We start from the raw sequence: 18,894 nt of genomic DNA on the forward strand, positions 1-18,894 counted from the left end.
TTTTGTAACATTTAAAAAATGAGTATCTTGTTTTTTTGAAATTGTCAACAACCATTTTTTTTTAATTTTTCGAATAATTTTGAATGTCCAATAGGCTTCAAGCTTTATCAACAAATAAATTTGATTCAAAACTCTCAGGGACTCACACGCAAAATCAAATTGTTTTTTCAAAGCAACCAGAACACTTCTTGAATCAAAAACTTGCAAAAAGAATCTTGCAATCACATTTTGAATCTCCAAGCTCGTCTCCACCTGCTGTGTCTTCATGTTTGTTACATCTTAAAATAATTTGTTTTATTTTTGATTTTAAAACTCTTTTACAAACTTTTGTTTCCCTTCTTTAAAACATGTGTCAGCATTTAAAATGTCACATTCAGAAAGAATGCACCCAAAAAATGTGAACAGTTCATTATTGAAAAATAAAGCAACCACAAGCAAGAATATAGACTCCAGAGATGGACAGAAAAAAACGGATATTACAAGAGAATGGCAGATGAAAGAAACAGATGATTTCAGTCTTTCAGACGGGGAAAGCGACTCTTCGACATATGAACTTATTGAAGAAGAACTACCTCCAGCAAGCGAGACGAAAAAATCAAAAAATACAATGCTTTCAAAAGATATCGATGAATCTCCTACAACTCGACTCACAAAAATAAGAGACATGCTTGCAGCATCAAAACATTTCCTTCAGCAACCTATTCGATCCAACACTTTGCCGCAAAGACAATTTCCAAGTGTTGGATCGCAAAATCCACAACTTGTTCATCCCGAAGCAAGAACAGAGAGGGATCGTGATGAGTCTTCAAATGAAGAAAAGTCTGTGCTCAATGTTGGGGTGATTCAAAGACAAATGACAACACAAACAACAGAAGAGAGAAGCATATCAACTCGTGAGATTAGTGATAAAGGAACAAATCAGGATGAAAAGAACAAAACTGTCACAGTTAAAGAAAAAACAGAAAAGAGAAACGATGCAAGTTGGACGAATCGAAACGGAGAAAGATGCGGATATGGACAGCAATATCGGACGAAGATGCTGAAAGAGAATCGTATGGAGCGAAAAATTACCAACTCTTCAAAACCCCTGACTGAAACAAGAGGTGAAATGCTTGAACAGCTTCTATCGTCAACGCAGTCGTGCACATTGGAGAAAGGAGAAGGACGACCTGCTGTGAAAGATGCAACAACAAGCACAGAACAATTAGTGCTTCAAGAAACTGGAAAGAAGAAGAAGAAGAAGAAGAAGAAGAAAGAAATAGAAGCAAAGGAGTTTAAAGCAGGCAATATGCAGATGAATGATGAACCAATGAAAGAAGACAACGACAAACACGAAGCTTTGCGGAATGATATTTCTGAAAGAAGAACAACAGAAAGCTCATTAAACGTTGATAACAAGGAAGCAGACAATGTATTTGAAAACTCTTCAGCAGCAAAATTCATTGCTATGACACCTGAATCTTCAAATAATGAGTGGGAAAAAAGAATCAAAGAAAAAAGATTAACTGAATGTGAAGAGAAGGAAAAAGAAGGAAAAGAAAGCACAACAAGAAACACAGAAAACAGTCAAAAAAGTCCTGTTGCGAATGACGGAATATTTCCAAAAGGAAGCATTCATAAAAATGCAAAATGGCAAACAAATGAGTCAGAAATCGATAATGAAAAAAGCGACAAAGCGAGAGAAGATGGAGAGTTAAACACCTTTCATGGATTTGGGGATGAGCATCGAAGCAAGTCAAAAGAAGATGCATCTCTTGCAATCATTCAGCAAATGACACAAGAAGCTTTGAACAGACAAGCCACACCATACAAATCGAGACAAACAAGCAGACAATCTGACAGTCCCAGTAAAATGGAAGAAGAGCAACAGAGTTCTTTGTCAACATTCTCACCGGCTGATGGACACAACTTGAAGATGGATGCACTAGATTCACCATCTCACGACTTGTCAGCCTCACTGTCTACACTGTCATCTTCGCTTACCCTTGAATCAGAGTTAACTCCATCTTCAATGAAAATATTGAATCAATCCTCGTCAAACACTCAAAATGTTTCACATCCATATCCATCTGATCCCACAACGAATTATGAAGTGGAAGGAGAAGTGATGAATGGTTTGCCTTTGATGGAATCACAGCAACAGGCAGAAGTTGCAGCAAATACAGATGCAGCTGATAATGATGCTTCATCTGGCGAAAGTCCCATGGAGAAAGCAAAGGAAAACAACTCTTCACCACTCAGTTCAACCCGAACAACATCATTTTCATCACCTTCTTCAGCAATTCCACAACTTCCACCAAGCCCCATCTCCCAAAAAACATCATCTTCTCCTTTGCAACTGGCAACTCCAAACTCATCCACAGCATCGCCATCACCTTTGCCAAGTTGTTCTTCTTCATTTTCCTCTTCTCCTTCATCTCTTTCGCAAAACACTCATCTTTCAGTTCATCCTTCGAATGCGCCTTCAATCAATTCAATATCACCTCGTCTTTCACAACGTACCACTTCACCAAGTTCTTCTTCGATGCTTACTCACAGGCATTTTTCACGCTCTGGTTCTGCTTTTTCTCCACTTCCACCACTGCCTCCACTTCCTCCTTCATCTGCTTCACCATCTTCTTCAGCCTCATCTATCACTTCAGCTCAGTCATTTCCAATTCCTTCTTTTCCCTCTTCTGGAATGCAAAATGCTCAATCAGTTGCTTCAAGCTCTCCTTCATTAACTGCCACTTCCTCATCATCAACAGCTTCTTCAGTGATTTCCACTCCATCATCTTTTCATTCTCTATCAACACCTCCTTTTTCAAGCACTTCATCTCGCATCATGTCTCCTCTGCTGCCGCACACATCACCTTACCAAGCGCAACGCTCCCTTTTGCTTGACTTCTCATCAGCTCCACTTGCTTCATCTTCTCCAAGACAAACAAGCAATATGTTGATGCGATCTTCACCAACCACTCCAGTACATTTGTCTGGTGATTCTTCTTTAGTTCAACAAAAGTCTCAGCAGTCATTTCTTTCTGCACCACAGAATTCTTTTCCATATCCAGTCGAGTTAAATAGTTCCACAGAGGAGCTTTCGAGGGAAATCAACAATTCACCGAAACTGGCTCAGCCACAACAGAATAACCATTTATCTGATAATACACGCAACTTATCAGAATCAGAAAAGATTAAACAACCAAAAAATGAAGAGGAAGTCCAAAACTCAGATAATCAAGAAGAACTTCACTTTGCAACAGAAAATATGGTATCGGAGGATATTGCCTCACGAAAGAAGAAAAAGAAAAAGAAGAAAAAGAAGAAAAAGAAGGACAATGGACAAGAACAGGATATTATTGATGCAGTCGGATTTGATGCAATTGCAACTCAAGGGAACATTTCAATTTCATCTGGAGCAAAAGAAGAAGATATTTCAAAAGAAAATTATGAAAGTGCGAACAAAGCTCTCAAAACAGAAGTGCAAAATCAAGAAGCAAGCCAAACAACAAAAACAGAACAGAACATTTCATCTGTGCAATCACTTCCTTCGCAAACACCCTTTTCACTTCCGCATTCAACTTCTGCTTCACCAGCTCATTTCACCACTCATTCGCCATTTCATTCAGATGCGCTCCATTTGCATCAGTCTCCCGCGAAGTCCAGTGCTTCTGATTCAGATATTGAAAAGAATACGCATCCAACTGTTGAACACCTTCAAACAGCTACTATTTCAGATCAAACACAAACGTCCACAGAAAAGCCAATGGATTCACATTCTCCTTCAGTGAATGTTCCTTTGAATGAGCATCCATTTCCCGTTGAGCCTGCTGTTGCGGTTGCAAAAATAGCTTCTCCTGTGACGTATTCAAAAGAGTCAAATGAAACAAATTCTACGCTGTCTTGTGATTCACCTCATTTTCCTCTAACTTCAACTGCAAATGAACAGCTTGCTAATTCAATGACTTCTGATTCTGGAAGACATCACTTTTCAGAGCACATTTCCACTGAAAGCAATAAAGAAACAATCCGACCCATTTCACCAACTACGCAAGGCGCAGTGTGGAATTCTTCATCACCACAGATGCCAGCAGCTCAGACGTTGCCACAAGAATTGGCGGTTGCATCGTCACATTCATTCAACAATCTTCCTTCTTCTGCCTTCTCACCTCTTCCATCTCCAAAAGCATGTGACTCGTCTATGATTGACATGTCAATGATATCCACTGTCTCTTTGCCAAGCCACACAACAATGATATTGTCAGAAAATGTTCCATTTTTATTATCATCTTCTTCTTTCAACATGCATCAAGCATCAAATATTCAGTCATCACTGAAACAAGACACTCCGAACAAGAATCAGCCAACAGAAGAACATTCACAATCTGAGTGCTTGCTTCAATTCTCTCCAAGAAATTCTGCAGGTAGTGACGAGTCTGATAAAGCTGTTGCTTGCTCCAATGAAAAGCAAAATACAGATTCAAAAACAAAAAATGAAGACAATCCAGCAAAAGAGCAGAACGAAAAAGAAAAGGCAGCAATGAGCAAGTTGGGTCCAGCAACAGCAATAAAGTCATTGACTGAACATTTAGTGAATGGCTCTCTTCTTCCTCCATCTTCCTCTCTTTCTGTAACTCCGCCATCGAATTCAATAACACCCACACTTCATTCAACACCTGTTTCTCTATCAGTCTCACCTTCATCATCATCCTTTGCACCACTAACATCTTCTCCATCTGGAAGATTTTCAGTGTCTTCGTCGTTTCTGCTTTCACCTGAATCGTTGAAGCGGAGGCTGCTTGAAGAGAAGGCAGAAAAGGAAGGAGAGAAAGAAAACAGAGAAGCGAAAAGGAAGAATGAGAAATCGATCAGAAACTCTTTGGAAAACAGATTTCATGAAAACGAGGAATTTGATGAGCAAAGGACTGCGAAAGAGATCATGAAAAGAAAGCAAAGAGAGATTCATCTGGAATTGGAAAAGGAAGAATTGAGAGATGAGGAAAAGGCAGCAGAACGGTTCATTTCATCAAAAGACAAATTTCACGATGAAAAAAGCATGAAAGAAACATCAACCGAGGAAAAGATACATCACAGCTCACATGTTGCCAGCAGCCAAGCATCGCATTCTGAAAGCTCAACAGGAAGGAATTTGCGTTCTCCAGCAAAAACAAGTTCTGCGGAGCATCACACTGCGAATCACTTGAATCGAGCTGAAGGGGAGAAAGAGCACACAAAGCACACGAACCATTCTCGTATGTTGCATTCTCAACGCATCCACAACTCGCACAGTCTTGTCAACCACTCACATCCGTTGCAAACGCCCGGCTCTTCAGAGCGATGCGATTCAACTGATGATTTTGAGGATGAGGATTCTGATTATTCTGCGCCTTCTGCCTCTTCCGTTTCCTCAGCATCTCCATCTTCATCGATCTCTCCAAAACATAATAACAAACTGTCATTCCGCTTTGGCAAAAAAGAGAATAAGAGCAGAGAAAAAGAAGAGAGAAACAACGCAAAACGAGGTGAGTCAGAACACGATGAATATTTGGGATTCTCTGAATTCTCTGAATTTCGAGTGTCATCTCCACCATCTCATCCATTTTCACATTTCCCTTCTTCAGAAGTGTTGCATCAGTCTGAGCCGCATTCTCTTCCGCTTCCCACTTCTCATCCACTGTCTCCCCGCCAAATTGAGCATCAGGTTGAATCGTCTCATCACTTCATGCAATCGACATCTGCACCGCTGACATCACCAGATCGAATACGGCAGACACTTGCAACGTATCCTTCGTCTGATGCATCTGCATCCAATCACACATCTTCTGCCTTTTCACCAGTATCCACTGCATCCTATTCAACTTCTTCATCAACTTCATCATCCTCGTCTGAAATTGTGATGCTTCGAAGTGATTTGAACGAGATGAAGACGAAAATAGAAATGCTTGCACGGCAAGTCACAGACGCTGACAAAAGAGAGCACGAATGGAAATGGAAAGAAGAAACGTGGAAGAGGCAAAAGACAGAGGCTCATGAGAGAGAAGAGATGTGGAAAGACAAAGTGGAGAGAATGAAGAGAAAAGAAGAAGAAAAAGCTCGAATCGAAGAAAGGGAAAGGCAAGAAAGCGAGACGAAAAGAAGAGATGCTGCACGAGAGAGTGAAAGAGAACGAAGTGAATTGAAAGCGAGACTGAAAGAGAAAGAGGATTCACTGCTGAGAACACAGGAAGCGCTTGCAGCTTGCAAAAGAGAAATTGAAGAAATGAAAAACAGAAACGAGATAGAGATTGAAGAGATAGAAAAGGAGTGGCGTGAAAGGTGGAGGGAAAGAGAGCGGGAAATTGAAAGTGAAGAGAAAAGGAAGACAAAGGCAGAGGAGAAAAAATGGAAGGAAGTGATTGATAGAATGAACGAAGAAAACAAGCAGGAAAGGCAGAAAAGAAGAGAGGCAGAAGAAGAGTGTGGGCGGATGAAAGAAGCGATGGAATTTGACAAGCGAGAAAAAGAAAGGCAGCTGGGAGAGATTGCGAATGAAATGAGAGTTGAATGGAAAAGAAAGATTGAGCGAGACAAGGCAGATGTGGAGGCAGAGCTGAGCGAGATGAAGGAGAAGTGGAGGAATGAAAAGCAGAGTTTGATAAAAGTGAATGAAGAGCTGGAGAAGAAATTGGATGGAGTGAAAAGGGAAAACGAAGAGATGAAATCAGAAAGGAAACAAATGAATGGAGAAAAAGCAGAACTGGAGGAAGCAAAGAATGATCTGGAAAGATCGCTGAAAGCTCAGGGAAACGAGATGGAAGAATTGAAGCGGCGCGTACGAGATGCAAATGATGAAAAAGAACAGCTGAAGCAATCTGTGGATTATTTGAACAAGAAATTGAGGGAAGAACAGAATTTGAGAGAAGAGGAGAAAAAATTGTGGATGGAAAGAGAAAGAGCAAAAGCTAGAGAATATGAGAGAGAAAAGGAATATGAACGGCAGAGAGAAAGAGAAAGAGATAGGGAAAGGGAAATGGAAAGAGTGAGGGAATGGGAAAGAGATAGAGAACACCAGAAAAGACTTGAATCGATAAGCAATCTTCGATCATCATATCCATCAGCATCGTTTTCTTCATCATACACACCCACTTCCCTTTTTTCTCCATATCACTCTGATGTTTCTGTGCTTCCATCATTTCCCACAAGTTATTCAAAGTCGTTGCAATCTCCTCCAGAATCTCCACACACGAAACTTCTTTCTTCGCCTTCCTCGTCTCCAAAAACTGTGTCACAACATTCTCTGCAATACCCATCTCCTTCAGACTCGACAAATTCGTCTCCGTTTCGAGCAACAACTCAGACACACTCATTTTCATCAATGCAATCCACATCATTAACTGAAGCATCCTCCTCTTCCTCTTCCCCTTCCTCTTCAGCAAGTTCAAGACAACCAGAAGCAGCCACTCTCAATGAGCTGCAAAAAGCACTCAGTGCAAAACAGATGGAGTTTTCATCATTGCAATCTGCATTGGCACGAATTGGGCGAAAAGGGCAGCGCCAAGCAGAAGTGAAGAGAGAAAGAGAGAAGACAGAAAACGAAATGAACCAAGTTGAACGAGAAATAAACGAACTGAAATGCAGACTGCGGATGATGGTGGCAAAAAAATAGATCATTTCTAAATACACATCTGAATATTCACATTTTTGTGTTTTTGCTTTTGATATGCATATTTCAAAACAAAACAAAAAAAATAAGCATATACCAACAGAAAAAAAGAAACGAAAACAACAAGAATTTGATGCATACAAAATTCATATTTCTCAAGAACATAAAAATGAAGAAGGGGCCATTGTGTGAATAATTCTGAAATACACTTGAAAATGATTTTTTTTTGCTGTTTTCTCTTTTTTGTGATTCACGAGCAGCTCTGTCACTGCTCCGAGCTCATCATCTGCCCAGTGGACAGCCTTTGATCCTCAACAAAGCTGACTGCTTCATAGTCGATTGCATCAGACACGGTGAGCATGACTGTGCCTGCTGGGAAATGCCCAATGAACTCCCGCTTCAGCCCGACAAGCGTTGGCCTTTCTTTTCGGTCAACCGAAAGGCACTCCTTTATCACTTCGCAATAGCTCGTCTCAATCGTCTTGCTTGTGTCGGGCCTTTCTCCTCTCACAATCTTATCTCCCGCAATCACAGCCTCATACTCCCCAAACGGGATCTGCAGTGTCAGGCTCTCCCACAGCATCATCCCAATCGAGAATGCAACAGTCTTCTTCGTTGCATGCGTCTTTGCGCCATTCAGCAGCTCTGGCGCCTTCCACCTCAAACACTCTTTTTTGAAGTCATCCTCATCCTCAAATGCTGAAGATGGCGGTGGTGAGCCTCTGCCATTCTTATTGATGGTTGAATCATCAGATGAGGAAGTGATAATGGTGGATGATGAGATGGATGATGAATCTGAATCTGAAGATAAATCCGAGTGCATCACGATGCAGATTACCATGTGCTCAGAGAACAGAACAATGTGCGGACTCAGATTCGCAAGAGAAGAAAGAGGATTTTCCATCTCATCGAAAGAGTGGAGAGCGAGATTTGCCACCCAGAACATGATCTGAGCAGCTGTTTGCTCCCTCTCCTGTAGAGTGCCAATTGTCATCTCCTTTGTCTTGTTGCTTCCATGAAGCAGCATGAACAATGAATCCCTCAGATCCACAATCAGTTTCTCATGAGGAGATGAACAGGCCATTGCATCCACCAGATTCGACATCGACGAAGTGGTTGGGCAAAGATCCTCTCCTCGAACAAATGTTGAATCTGAATCTGAAGTGTCTGTGGTTGAAGTGGATGAAATGGAAGGTGATGGTGTTCGTTTTCTCGTTTCGTCCTCGATCTTTTTCTCATCGATTTTCTCTAGCATCCATTGAGGGATCTTGTCAGAATCTCTCCCCAAAATATATTCTGTGGAGCCATTCTCACTCAACAAATACTCTTCTGACTCAGAATGCTGCATCTCCTTTCCATTCATTCTCTTTTTGATCCTCTCCTCATTCTTCTTCTCTGCCTCCCTCTCTGCTCTTCTCCACTGCTCCTCTGGAGACATCTCCATTGTCACCATCTCAAATGCCTTCGGATCTTTTCTGATGTTATCATTTACTATTTCTCTCAGATCTTTATTCTCATTCTTTGCTTTTTTCCAACGAATAATAAAGGCTATTGCAACAACAAGAACAATCAAAAACAATACAGCAAATATCACAATCACAATCAACATCCAATAAGATTTCTCTTTATTTCCTCCTTCAACAAGTTTTTCATCTCCTTTGGGCTGAATTTCGCTTCTATTCTTCAGAACGAAAGATTGAGTTGATTTTGGAGCATCTATCTTTCCATATTGAATTTTAACACTCACTTCCATATCGTCTCGAGCATTGCGTATCAAATCTGCGGAAATCACCCCAAATACCATATTTTCTGACTCAAACTTAGATTCTTCGAAAATATGAGTCTCAAGCATCTCTTCATCTCCCACTCTGGTAGAGACAACGAATGACAGATTACATGGTAACAAAAGAGATCCCTCAAATGCCAATGTTATCAGTGTGTCTTTTTCTTCGCTTTTAACATTCCTCAATGAAGGAATGAACAGTGTCGAAGGTCTCATATCGGCTATTCCCGCCATTTCACACCCATCATCAAGAATCCAGAGAGACGAATTATCTCTCCATCCATCACCTCCTTTGAGACTGGTAATCTCGAGAGATGCTCCATCTGAGCATATGATGTTCCTTCTTGCAGAAGGAAATTTAATATGCTGTGGATTGTTATCTGCGAACATCCCCATCTCAATCGTCATTTCTCCTCCACACATTGACATCGCTCCATTTGAACAGTTGGCGATGAGCATGCCTCTCATCGTGGTAGAAGAATTTTTCAGTTCGATCATTGACCCATTCCATCTGCAAATCGCTTTGCCTTCATCAATAGCTTCATTGATTGATATGTCATTCTCACTTCCTTCAATCACTGCAGTGTCCACAGAAACATCAATGCACGAACTTATCACAATAGCACTTCCTTTCTTTTGGGATGTTCCCTTGTGGAAAAAGGAATCATTGGCACAGTACACACGGCATCTGTAGTTGTTGATGTTCAAAAGTGTGGACTCCTCAGGAGGAATTGTGACGTTTTCAATTTGCATGTGAAGAAGTGTCAAAGATGAATTAGACGTGCTGGATTCGCCGTTTGATATTCCTTCAACGTTAATTATTCCCATATCAGTCTGAACTGAGCACACTCTTAGCTTCTCGAGATAGACATCACCTCCAGACGAGTGAATTTGGACCAACCAAGCACAACTGGAGGAAATATGTTCAATCAGCAAATTTTGCATATCAATTTCTGAATATTCCAATTCCAAAAGAACAAAGGAAATATGGGCAATCGAAGATCCATCATTCGCAGTGAAACAACAGGATTCGACTGACAGGATTCCATGGTCTAAGAACAAGAATGTTGAATGATCAGTGACCATTGTTGATGGAAAACAAAAAGAAAGCTGTTTTAAAGCAACTGTTCCAGAGCATTCAATGGTGCAGCTCTTGTTTTTGCTGATAGAAGGGCTGATATGGATTGCAGAATTATTCTTGTTCCGAGACAGCATCGCCATTTCAGAAAGTGTGATTTCGCAATCAATTACACTTTGCTTATCAACAATCAATCTGCTTTCGAGCTTGTGCGTGAGATGGATGAGCGAATAACCTATTGTCTGGCATGGAAGAAGGAGTGTTCCACACTGCTGTGTATCTCTTCCTCCATTCTCTGGCTGTGAACTCACAAGGATTGTGTCTGCCTGATAGATGAGGATGATTTCGAGTAGATCCATTGGCGTTAAAGAGTGCTCAGCTTTGTCTATCCCAAAAATCGCATTCAGGTGGACAAACACGCTCGAATCGAAGTTCATTTTAAACATTGTTTCGTTCACTTGAGTGTTCAGATTGTTGCACTCGATAAACATGTCGCGTCCAACAGATGCAGCGTTTGATTCGAACTTCAGCGGCTCAATCAGGATTTGGAGTTTGGCCTGCAGCTCAGTTCGTAAATAAATGCCTCCTCCTCTTCCATTGATTGTTGAACATCCACACATCTGGACAATGCATTCCTTCAGGTTGAACAAACCATCTTCACACAGCTCAAAAAATACACATCCTCCCTTTCTGTTTTCCATTGCTTGACAACCAGAAAAAGTGCATTTTATCAAATCCACCTCGGAGCCTGTTGAATCAATGCAACTTAGAGTTCGCCCTCCATCACTTCTTCCATCAACAGAATAGAACACTGAGTTGTTGATGCATATTTGTTTATCATTCTCATTTCCCCATTCTGCGACTGATGGAATCATATTTATCAGGCTTCCATCGGTCACATTAATGGATTGGAGGCGTGTGTTATTGATGCTCACATCAACTTTGTTGCTGACTTCGATCATGCTTCTTCCGATGTTGATTGAGTTGACATCAAAATCTCGAATAAGCAAGCAACCATGAAGGATGTTCACAAACATCGCACGAAGTGGACTTGTGCGTGGAGCAAGTGAATTAAGTGAACAAGATGCGATTGCCAGGAATCCGTCTCTGCAAGTTATTAATGCCTGGTTCAAGCATGAAAAGTTGGCTGTGGTTGAAAACTGAATAAAATTGAATGAAACATCATTTTTCACTTCAAGCATGATATTTTTTGTGGGGACGTCATTCTCAAATGTCATCACACTCTTTGCGGGTTCATCATCTTCAGCAGAAGACGATTCAACTGCAATGTCTGAAAATAAACACATATCTGTGACTGTGCATGCTGCAACAATTCCTATTTTCGGTTCAGAAGCATTGCTGCTAATTTGTTCCAAGCCTTTCCAAAAAGTTTTGCATGGATCGTCCATGCTTCCGCATCTCATAACATCATGTCCATTATTCGACACAAATATCATTGTGCTCTCATATTTGACAAGAAATCGGAAGAGATCAGTGTGCAAAAATGTTTGATCATCTCCAACAAATAGTGAGCCATCCGACGCCATCTGCTCATATTCAAATGCAAATGATTTGTTTGTGACAGTGGAGTTCAAATCTTGGCATGTTAAAAATACGTTTTTTCCAAATTCTGCTTTGTTATCTCTGAACGAGGGATCTGTTATTGTGAATGCTGAATCGTTTCCTTCCACATCAAGAAAAATTCCACCACCTTTTCCGTTATTTGCCTCTCCATGCTGCGACCATGGTGCGCTGCATAAAACAAAGCTGCACCCTGTAAGTTTTAAAGTGCAATCATTGCCAATTTTTCCATAAACTCCGCCCCCTCCTCCATTTGGCTCTGATTCCACTTTACACTCATTAAAAGAGCAATTGTTCACAGCTACAGTTATGATTGCTCCATTTTCTCTCGTAATGCACAAGCATGTTCCACTATTTGTTGTTCGGGTTACTGATGAAAAGTTGCTGTCGATCATATTTATGGATTTTCCATTTTTGCAAAATACAACGCTGCAATCATTATCTTCAAATGATGAAAAGTTCACATTTTTGATTGTTAAAGATCCTTTTTTTGACACAGAAATCAACCCTTCATTTGAACCAGAAGATATTTGGCTCATGTTCAAAAAGTCCAACAAGCCTTTGGTGCCATCTCCACTGATACTTATGAACGGATTTTCTCCGAAAGATACACCAACAATTTCAAATTGTGAGACATTCAACATTCCACCAAGTGCGCAGCAAAAACAATAGCTCAAGACATCATCTGTGGAGGATGGAACTGCACCACACATAAGAATGGTCAGCATATTTTCTGTGCAACAGAGAAGAGGCTTGCAAAGAGGAAGTGAAGATGGAAGAGAGAACGTGATGTTTGTGAACGTTGTGTTTATCCTTGTTTCCAAATATCCATTCACAGGCGATGATGAGTCCCCAACAATTTTAATGGTTGTTCCCCTTGTGGATGCTGAAAACTCGAAATCAAAGCCTTCAAGCACTGCTGCTTCTTCAAACTGAAACGGAGGAACTATGCAAATCTTTCTTGTGGAAGAATCAAAATGAGTGCTGATAGCATATTGCAATGTGGAGCATGGAGACACAGCAAACCCACACATGATATGGTCTGTTCCTGTTGATCCACTCACCGACACAACAGATGGGAAAGGCTTCCAGAGAAGCACCAATGGAATTGCAGCACCAATTTCGTTTTCGTCAAATCCCATCAGCTCATCCAGCACACTGTCATTTGTCTGAATTGCAAACTTCGTTTCAACACACAGCTCAGCAAAATCTGAGCCAACAACAAACACACTCTTTCCGTATTCAGCCTGGTTTCCTGAAAATGTTGTTTGAGAGAACTGGAACATCTTCCCACCGCCAGTGCAATCAATCATAACTCCACCTCCTACTCCTCTTTCGCTCAGACCCTTTCCTGCGCTACATTGTTGAAAGGTTGTCTCAATTCCATTTACAAGATCTTGACCTATTTCCAGTTTGCTTTCATCATTCATCTTCACCATAAGAGCACCACCATTTCCGTCCTGGCATGTGCAGTGAGTGACATTGCATTCAGTGAAGCTCAATTTCTCTCCTGTACCAAGAATGGCTTCTATCAAGGAGCCATTTCCAGATCTTCGCTCAATCCCAGTGAATGAAGATTGTGTGAAGTTGGTGCATTTTGTGGAAATCATTGAAACAACAGGCTTTCCGTTCATGGATAGATGAGTAAATGAGCAACAAACAACGTTCATCATTCCCCCATGCAAATCAATGACGGGCTGGGTGAATTGCTGTGTTTGTTCATTTTCCTCACTTCTCAGCTCGCAATTTTCCAAGTTTATCATTCCATTTTCATTGATTGAAAGAAAACGCACACTCGAGGAAGTCGTGGAGTCATGTATCAGCAAGAATGCAGAAATGAATAGATTTCCGTTTTCCACAGTTATCAACGATGCTCCAGCATCCTCGTTGCAAGATCTGATCACTGAATTGTCAAGGCGATGACCAACAAACTCCATTTCAAATGAAATCACAAGAGATCCTGTCATTTCATAACTCCCATCGAATACCGTTATTTTCTGTGTTGATCGCTGGATCAATGCATATTCGATGGTTTTGAACGGTCTCGATCTGTATCCACAGCCAGATTCATCTTCTCCTCTTCTTTGTTCAACAAACAATTCTTGAAGATTATCAGTCGTCTGAAGTGGATCTGGAACCCAGTTATCCTTAATCTCTGAACCATCCAACACCCGAGGTTTGGCACTTGTTGAATAGCATTCATTAACATCAGAGTCTGCTAACTTCCCTACCCATGCGTGATTTAGCGTAATATCATTTCCATTGTTATTTGGATTTTTATTGTCGACAAAATAGCAGTATTTGATATATCCTCCATGATATTTTCCAAAATCCATATTGTACAACATCGTACCATATGAGCTTGAAACGCATTTCTTAAAACAGCAATCAGTAACAAACCCTTTTCCATTTGCAGAAAAGAAGCACAGACCTGCGTTATTTGATGCAATGCATTCTGAGACAATCGAAGAATCAACAATTGATCCATTTGTGAATTCAATCAAAATTGCTGAATAATGAACAGAATGGCATTTGGAAAAATAACAGTTTTTAATCAAGCAGAATGAATCATTAAACGAAGTAACTCCACCACAGCAATATGATGAATTTGAACTTGTGAAATTAGAATTAAGCACTTCAAGACAAATGCTTGAATATGAATGAATAGAACCTCCATTAACATTCACATCAGTCGATCCGCAACAACATTCATGAAAATGGCAGCGCAGCACAAGAGAGCTCGCATTTGTTTCTTCAAATGACAAAGCTCCTCCTGGCGCATATGGAGACGCGCATTTGAAGAAGCAGTCAACAAATGAAATATTACCGCTTTTGAAAATTTGCCTTTCTGTGAATGAATCATTTGAAAATGATGAACTGCTTTGACACGAAGAAAAGGAACAGTTTGTTGCTGTAAATGATAAACTTGAAGGAGAAACTATCGTTCCGTAATATGGTTGAAAACAGCTTTCAAAGAATGAAGAAGATATTTCAAGCCATTTAGATGAGCTTCTGGAACAATTGAAACTCTGAGAATGCTTTGTGTGTGAAATGTTGAAAAACATGCAATTATCAATTTCTATTTTGGATGCTTCCCCAGAATAGAGTGCTGTTCCATCAGAAGTTGATATTTCCAAGCTTTTCAGTGATGCGTTCTTCAGTGAAACATATTCACATTCGTACACATGAATGAGAGGCTGATTCCTCGTTTTTCTTGCACAGAATCGAAAATCGATGGTCACACTTGTCAGCAGAACAATTCCCGAAGATTCAATAAATGGCTGGATTGACAAAGAAGTTATTGATAATTGACAACCAGTAATATTTACCATAGACGAAGAATCACAATATAATGTGCATTTCTCAATGTTTTCTAACAGTGCAATTTCATGCAACTCAACAGACGAGTTGTGAAGATTTAACAATGAATTACCATTTGAAGAAAACATGTAAGATGCTTTTTCATTGCTTTGGAAATTGGTAAAATCTAATTGTGTTAAAAGATGGATATTTTTGTAAATGTTTTTTTGTTTTGTGGTATCTGAGTTTGCAAGGTTCAAGTTGAGATGCGTATTCAAAGACAAAAAGCGATAACTAAATGTGTTTTCTTTTTTCGATATCGAATTTTGGCAGTCAAGAAATGTTAAAAGAAAAAGGAAAATTGTCATTTGATGAAAATAAAATGATTGAAAGCGTCTTAGAAAGAAAGAAAAAGAAAAGATTAGAATATTTGTTATTAAAACTGTAATCATGGGATGGATCAATGCATGGATATTATTCAAAATCAAACAAAGAGATTGAAATAATAAAGAATTATTATCAAAAAATGTTAGATGATATTTCCTTGATCGATATCCATTTCTTGACAAAATTACGAGCATTCTTCCTTCACAACAAAAAAGTTTTTGTTGATGATTTACAGAAATTTCAATAATCAAAGTTTCAATCGCGTTATATTTTAATTGAATTATTATTAAAGTTGACGTGTTATCAAATAATAAACGCAATTGTTATTTTTATTTTATTTTATTTTTTATTTTTTATTTATTCATTTTTTTTTTTTTTTTTTTTTGTTGTTGTTGTTGTTGTTGTTGTTTTAATGAAATGAGTAAAATTTCTAAAAAAATAACACACTCTCAGGTTATTGTGAATAATAATATAAACAAAAATACTTTTTAAAAATGATGAGACAGAATTTCAGAAATGGGTCAAAATATTAGTATTCAGGTGTTTTCACAGTTAAATTATGCCTACGATGAACTGTTAGTGATCAAAAAAATAGAAAAAAATGGGCTCCTTATTTGAAATACATGTAATGTGACAAAACATTTGTGTATTGCATCAAAAATGTTTGGACACTTGAATGATTATCTAATTTATTTTGGGATCTGATAAAGTTTAATTATGATATAAGTGAAACAAAAATTTTATGCTTTGTGCACAAAAAGCTTCAAAGTCTGTATTTTCCCCCAAATAATAATAAATAAATTAATGGGTGATTCTTTTTGGAAAATCGCAAATGTTAAATTCTTCAAACAACAAAAAAATTTCACTTCTTGATTATGCATATTTTCACACACCAAACTTCACCAATATGAAATCTATTGCTTGACACTGCATTTTCATTCATTCATGTGTTGTTTCGCAAGTGGGAACAGAAAATTGATGAAGATGAGAAATTTTTTGGTCATTTGAAGAATTTCACATTTGCAATTTTTCAAAAAGAATCCCCTAAATGAAATCAAATAAAATTAAAAAAAATAAAAATAAAATGGGTTATTATTTTTGAAATCATATACAGTCTAAACCGGATATAATCACATTGGATTTTGCACGACTTTTTGTGACTATATCCGATTGTGATTATAAGCGATGTGACTTAACACAGAAAAAAATGAAAATTAATTTATGAAATAATTAATTTTGGGTCGATTTTTTATTTTTTGGATATTCTATTCAAATACGCTTTTTTCTCTTGTGTAATTAATTTTTTCATAAGAACATATAATTTCAACTTATTTGAGCGTATTTTTGAAAAATCAAAAATAAAGATTTTTGATTTAAAAATCAGTTTTTAATTGAAAAAATCACCCATTATATAGGGTGGTCCATATTTCTTTGCAAAAATAATAAAAAATGGGAAATTTGTAATAAAAATATCAAAAAATATTCGATATAACTGAATTTTGTTCGTTTATCGGTTTGAATGATGATCAAATTTATGATAAGCTTCAATTTGTCGCAGTTTGGAGCTTCCAGATCTTCGAACAATTCGTTCCTGGAATAAAAAAATATTTCTAAAAATTTCAACAGATATGATTTTTCAATGGTTTGATAGTTGTAAAAGGTGATTGCAATTTGTAACGACTCATAAAGGTAATAATTTTAATGAAAAATGTTTTTAAATATAAATTTTGATACCATATTTAATAATTTGAACAAAATATTTTGGACCACCCTATAATAATAAATGTGATTGCATATTTTCAGCCCTGTGATAATATACGATGGAAAGTGAATGAAAAAAACAAAAAAATGTCGGTGCTTCAAAAAATGTGACAATAAACGATATCGACTAAATTCGATGTGATTATTTCCGGTTTAGACTGTATCACCAAACAATTTGCAAAAATATCAATTATTTCTATTTACAGATGTGAAAACTCAAATTATTTTGTAATCTGATAGAATTTCAAAAAGTGATGAGTGAAATAAAGATTTATTGATTTGTGCATTAAAAGTTCGAAAGTCAATATTTTCCCACAAAAACATCAAAATTATTTATTTCGTATTTTCTTGTTTTTTTAAAAAAACATGGTGAAATGTGAAAAAATTATACAAAACTTATTGTTAATAACAAAAAAATTACTAAAAACACAAAGAAGTTGTGTTTTCAAAAAGCAATACTCAGAGCACTCAAAACAAAAGCTCGTGAAAATATGGGCAAGTCTTCGAACCTGCAAATAAAACAAAAAATATAAGATCTTTTCACAACTTTAAAAATACAAAAAATTGTTTAAGTGTATAGAAAAATTATAGTATTCTATAAGTTTCCTGATATTTATTATTTTTCAAAAGTGGAATTGGGAATTATAAAAATTAGGTCTCCATAAAAAATAAGGAAATGTTAAATTTCGAAACCTACCAAAAATTCTTTAAGTGTGTTGTTTGTGATTTTTGAAAATGAATTATAGTTAGTGTTAATAATGGTGGACACTTTCAATTACTGTGGATAGTGGCATTATCTCAACAACTGTTGATAGTTTCATTTTGACTATAATCCCAATTATTCCCTCATTGAACACAAACTTATAACACGTATGTCAATGAATCAACGAGCTTCCAGAAATATTGAAAATGACATTTTCTTTTTTCGGAAAAACTTGGAGAATCTAATTACTCCGGGTTTCTCCGAAAAGAAGAAATGATTTTAAATGATCTCATTGTATTTGATGTGTGATTGAAACAATTCGTATTAGTTCATATTCAATGTAGGAATAGTTAGGTTTATTGTCGAAGTGCAACTATCAATGGTTGTTGAGATAATGCCACTATCCACAGTTATTGAAAGTGTCCACCATTATTAACACCAACTATTCATCAAAGAAGTGAGTTTTTTTTTTTTTTTTTTAGATAAAAACTCTAACGTTTCAACAAAAGATATCACGAAAACATTTATCATATTAACATGAATGTGTTTGAGATAAAAGAGAAAAGTTTATTTTTCAATTTTCAATAACTGATTTTTTCTTGTTTCTATTCTTGTGAATAATAATGTCAAAATCATTGGTGCTAATAATAAACACTTTGGAAAGATGAGCTCATTTTTCA

At 37.8% G+C, this 18,894-nt stretch overlaps 2 protein-coding genes across 2 annotated transcripts; one reads left to right on the forward strand and one right to left on the reverse strand.

Moving 5' to 3' along the window:
* Positions 1 to 54: 54 nt before the first annotated feature.
* MONOS_4041 (uncharacterized protein) lies at positions 55 to 7,735 on the forward strand. Its single transcript, XM_067874082.1, has 2 exons — positions 55 to 267; positions 357 to 7,735. Exons 1-2 carry the CDS (start codon positions 84 to 86, stop codon positions 7,622 to 7,624), a joined length of 7,452 nt encoding a protein of 2,483 aa, XP_067731561.1. The 5' UTR covers positions 55 to 83; the 3' UTR covers positions 7,625 to 7,735.
* A 151-nt stretch (positions 7,736 to 7,886) lies between these two features.
* MONOS_4040 (uncharacterized protein) lies at positions 7,887 to 15,944 on the reverse strand (the record flags this gene model as incomplete). Its single annotated transcript, XM_067874081.1, has 1 exon — positions 7,887 to 15,944. The coding sequence occupies one exon, from the start codon at positions 15,942 to 15,944 to the stop codon at positions 7,887 to 7,889; it is 8,058 nt and encodes a 2,685-aa protein (XP_067731562.1).
* Between the last annotated feature and the right edge of the window lie 2,950 nt (positions 15,945 to 18,894).

The sequence above is a fragment of the Monocercomonoides exilis genome, assembly GCF_001643675.1.
Source record: "Monocercomonoides exilis strain PA203 chromosome Unknown scaffold11-1913109, whole genome shotgun sequence".
Classification (NCBI taxonomy): domain Eukaryota; phylum Preaxostyla; order Oxymonadida; family Polymastigidae; genus Monocercomonoides; species Monocercomonoides exilis.

What these genes read in the sequence shown, in the direction of transcription:
- MONOS_4041 (XM_067874082.1), top strand. Translation starts at nt 84, where the DNA reads ATGTCCAATAGGCTTCAAGCTTTATCAACAAATAAATTTGATTCAAAA. An exon ending in TCCACCTGCTGTGTCTTCAT is followed by an intron (nt 268 to 356) that starts GTTTGTTACATC and finishes AACATGTGTCAG; the next exon opens with CATTTAAAATGTCACATTCA.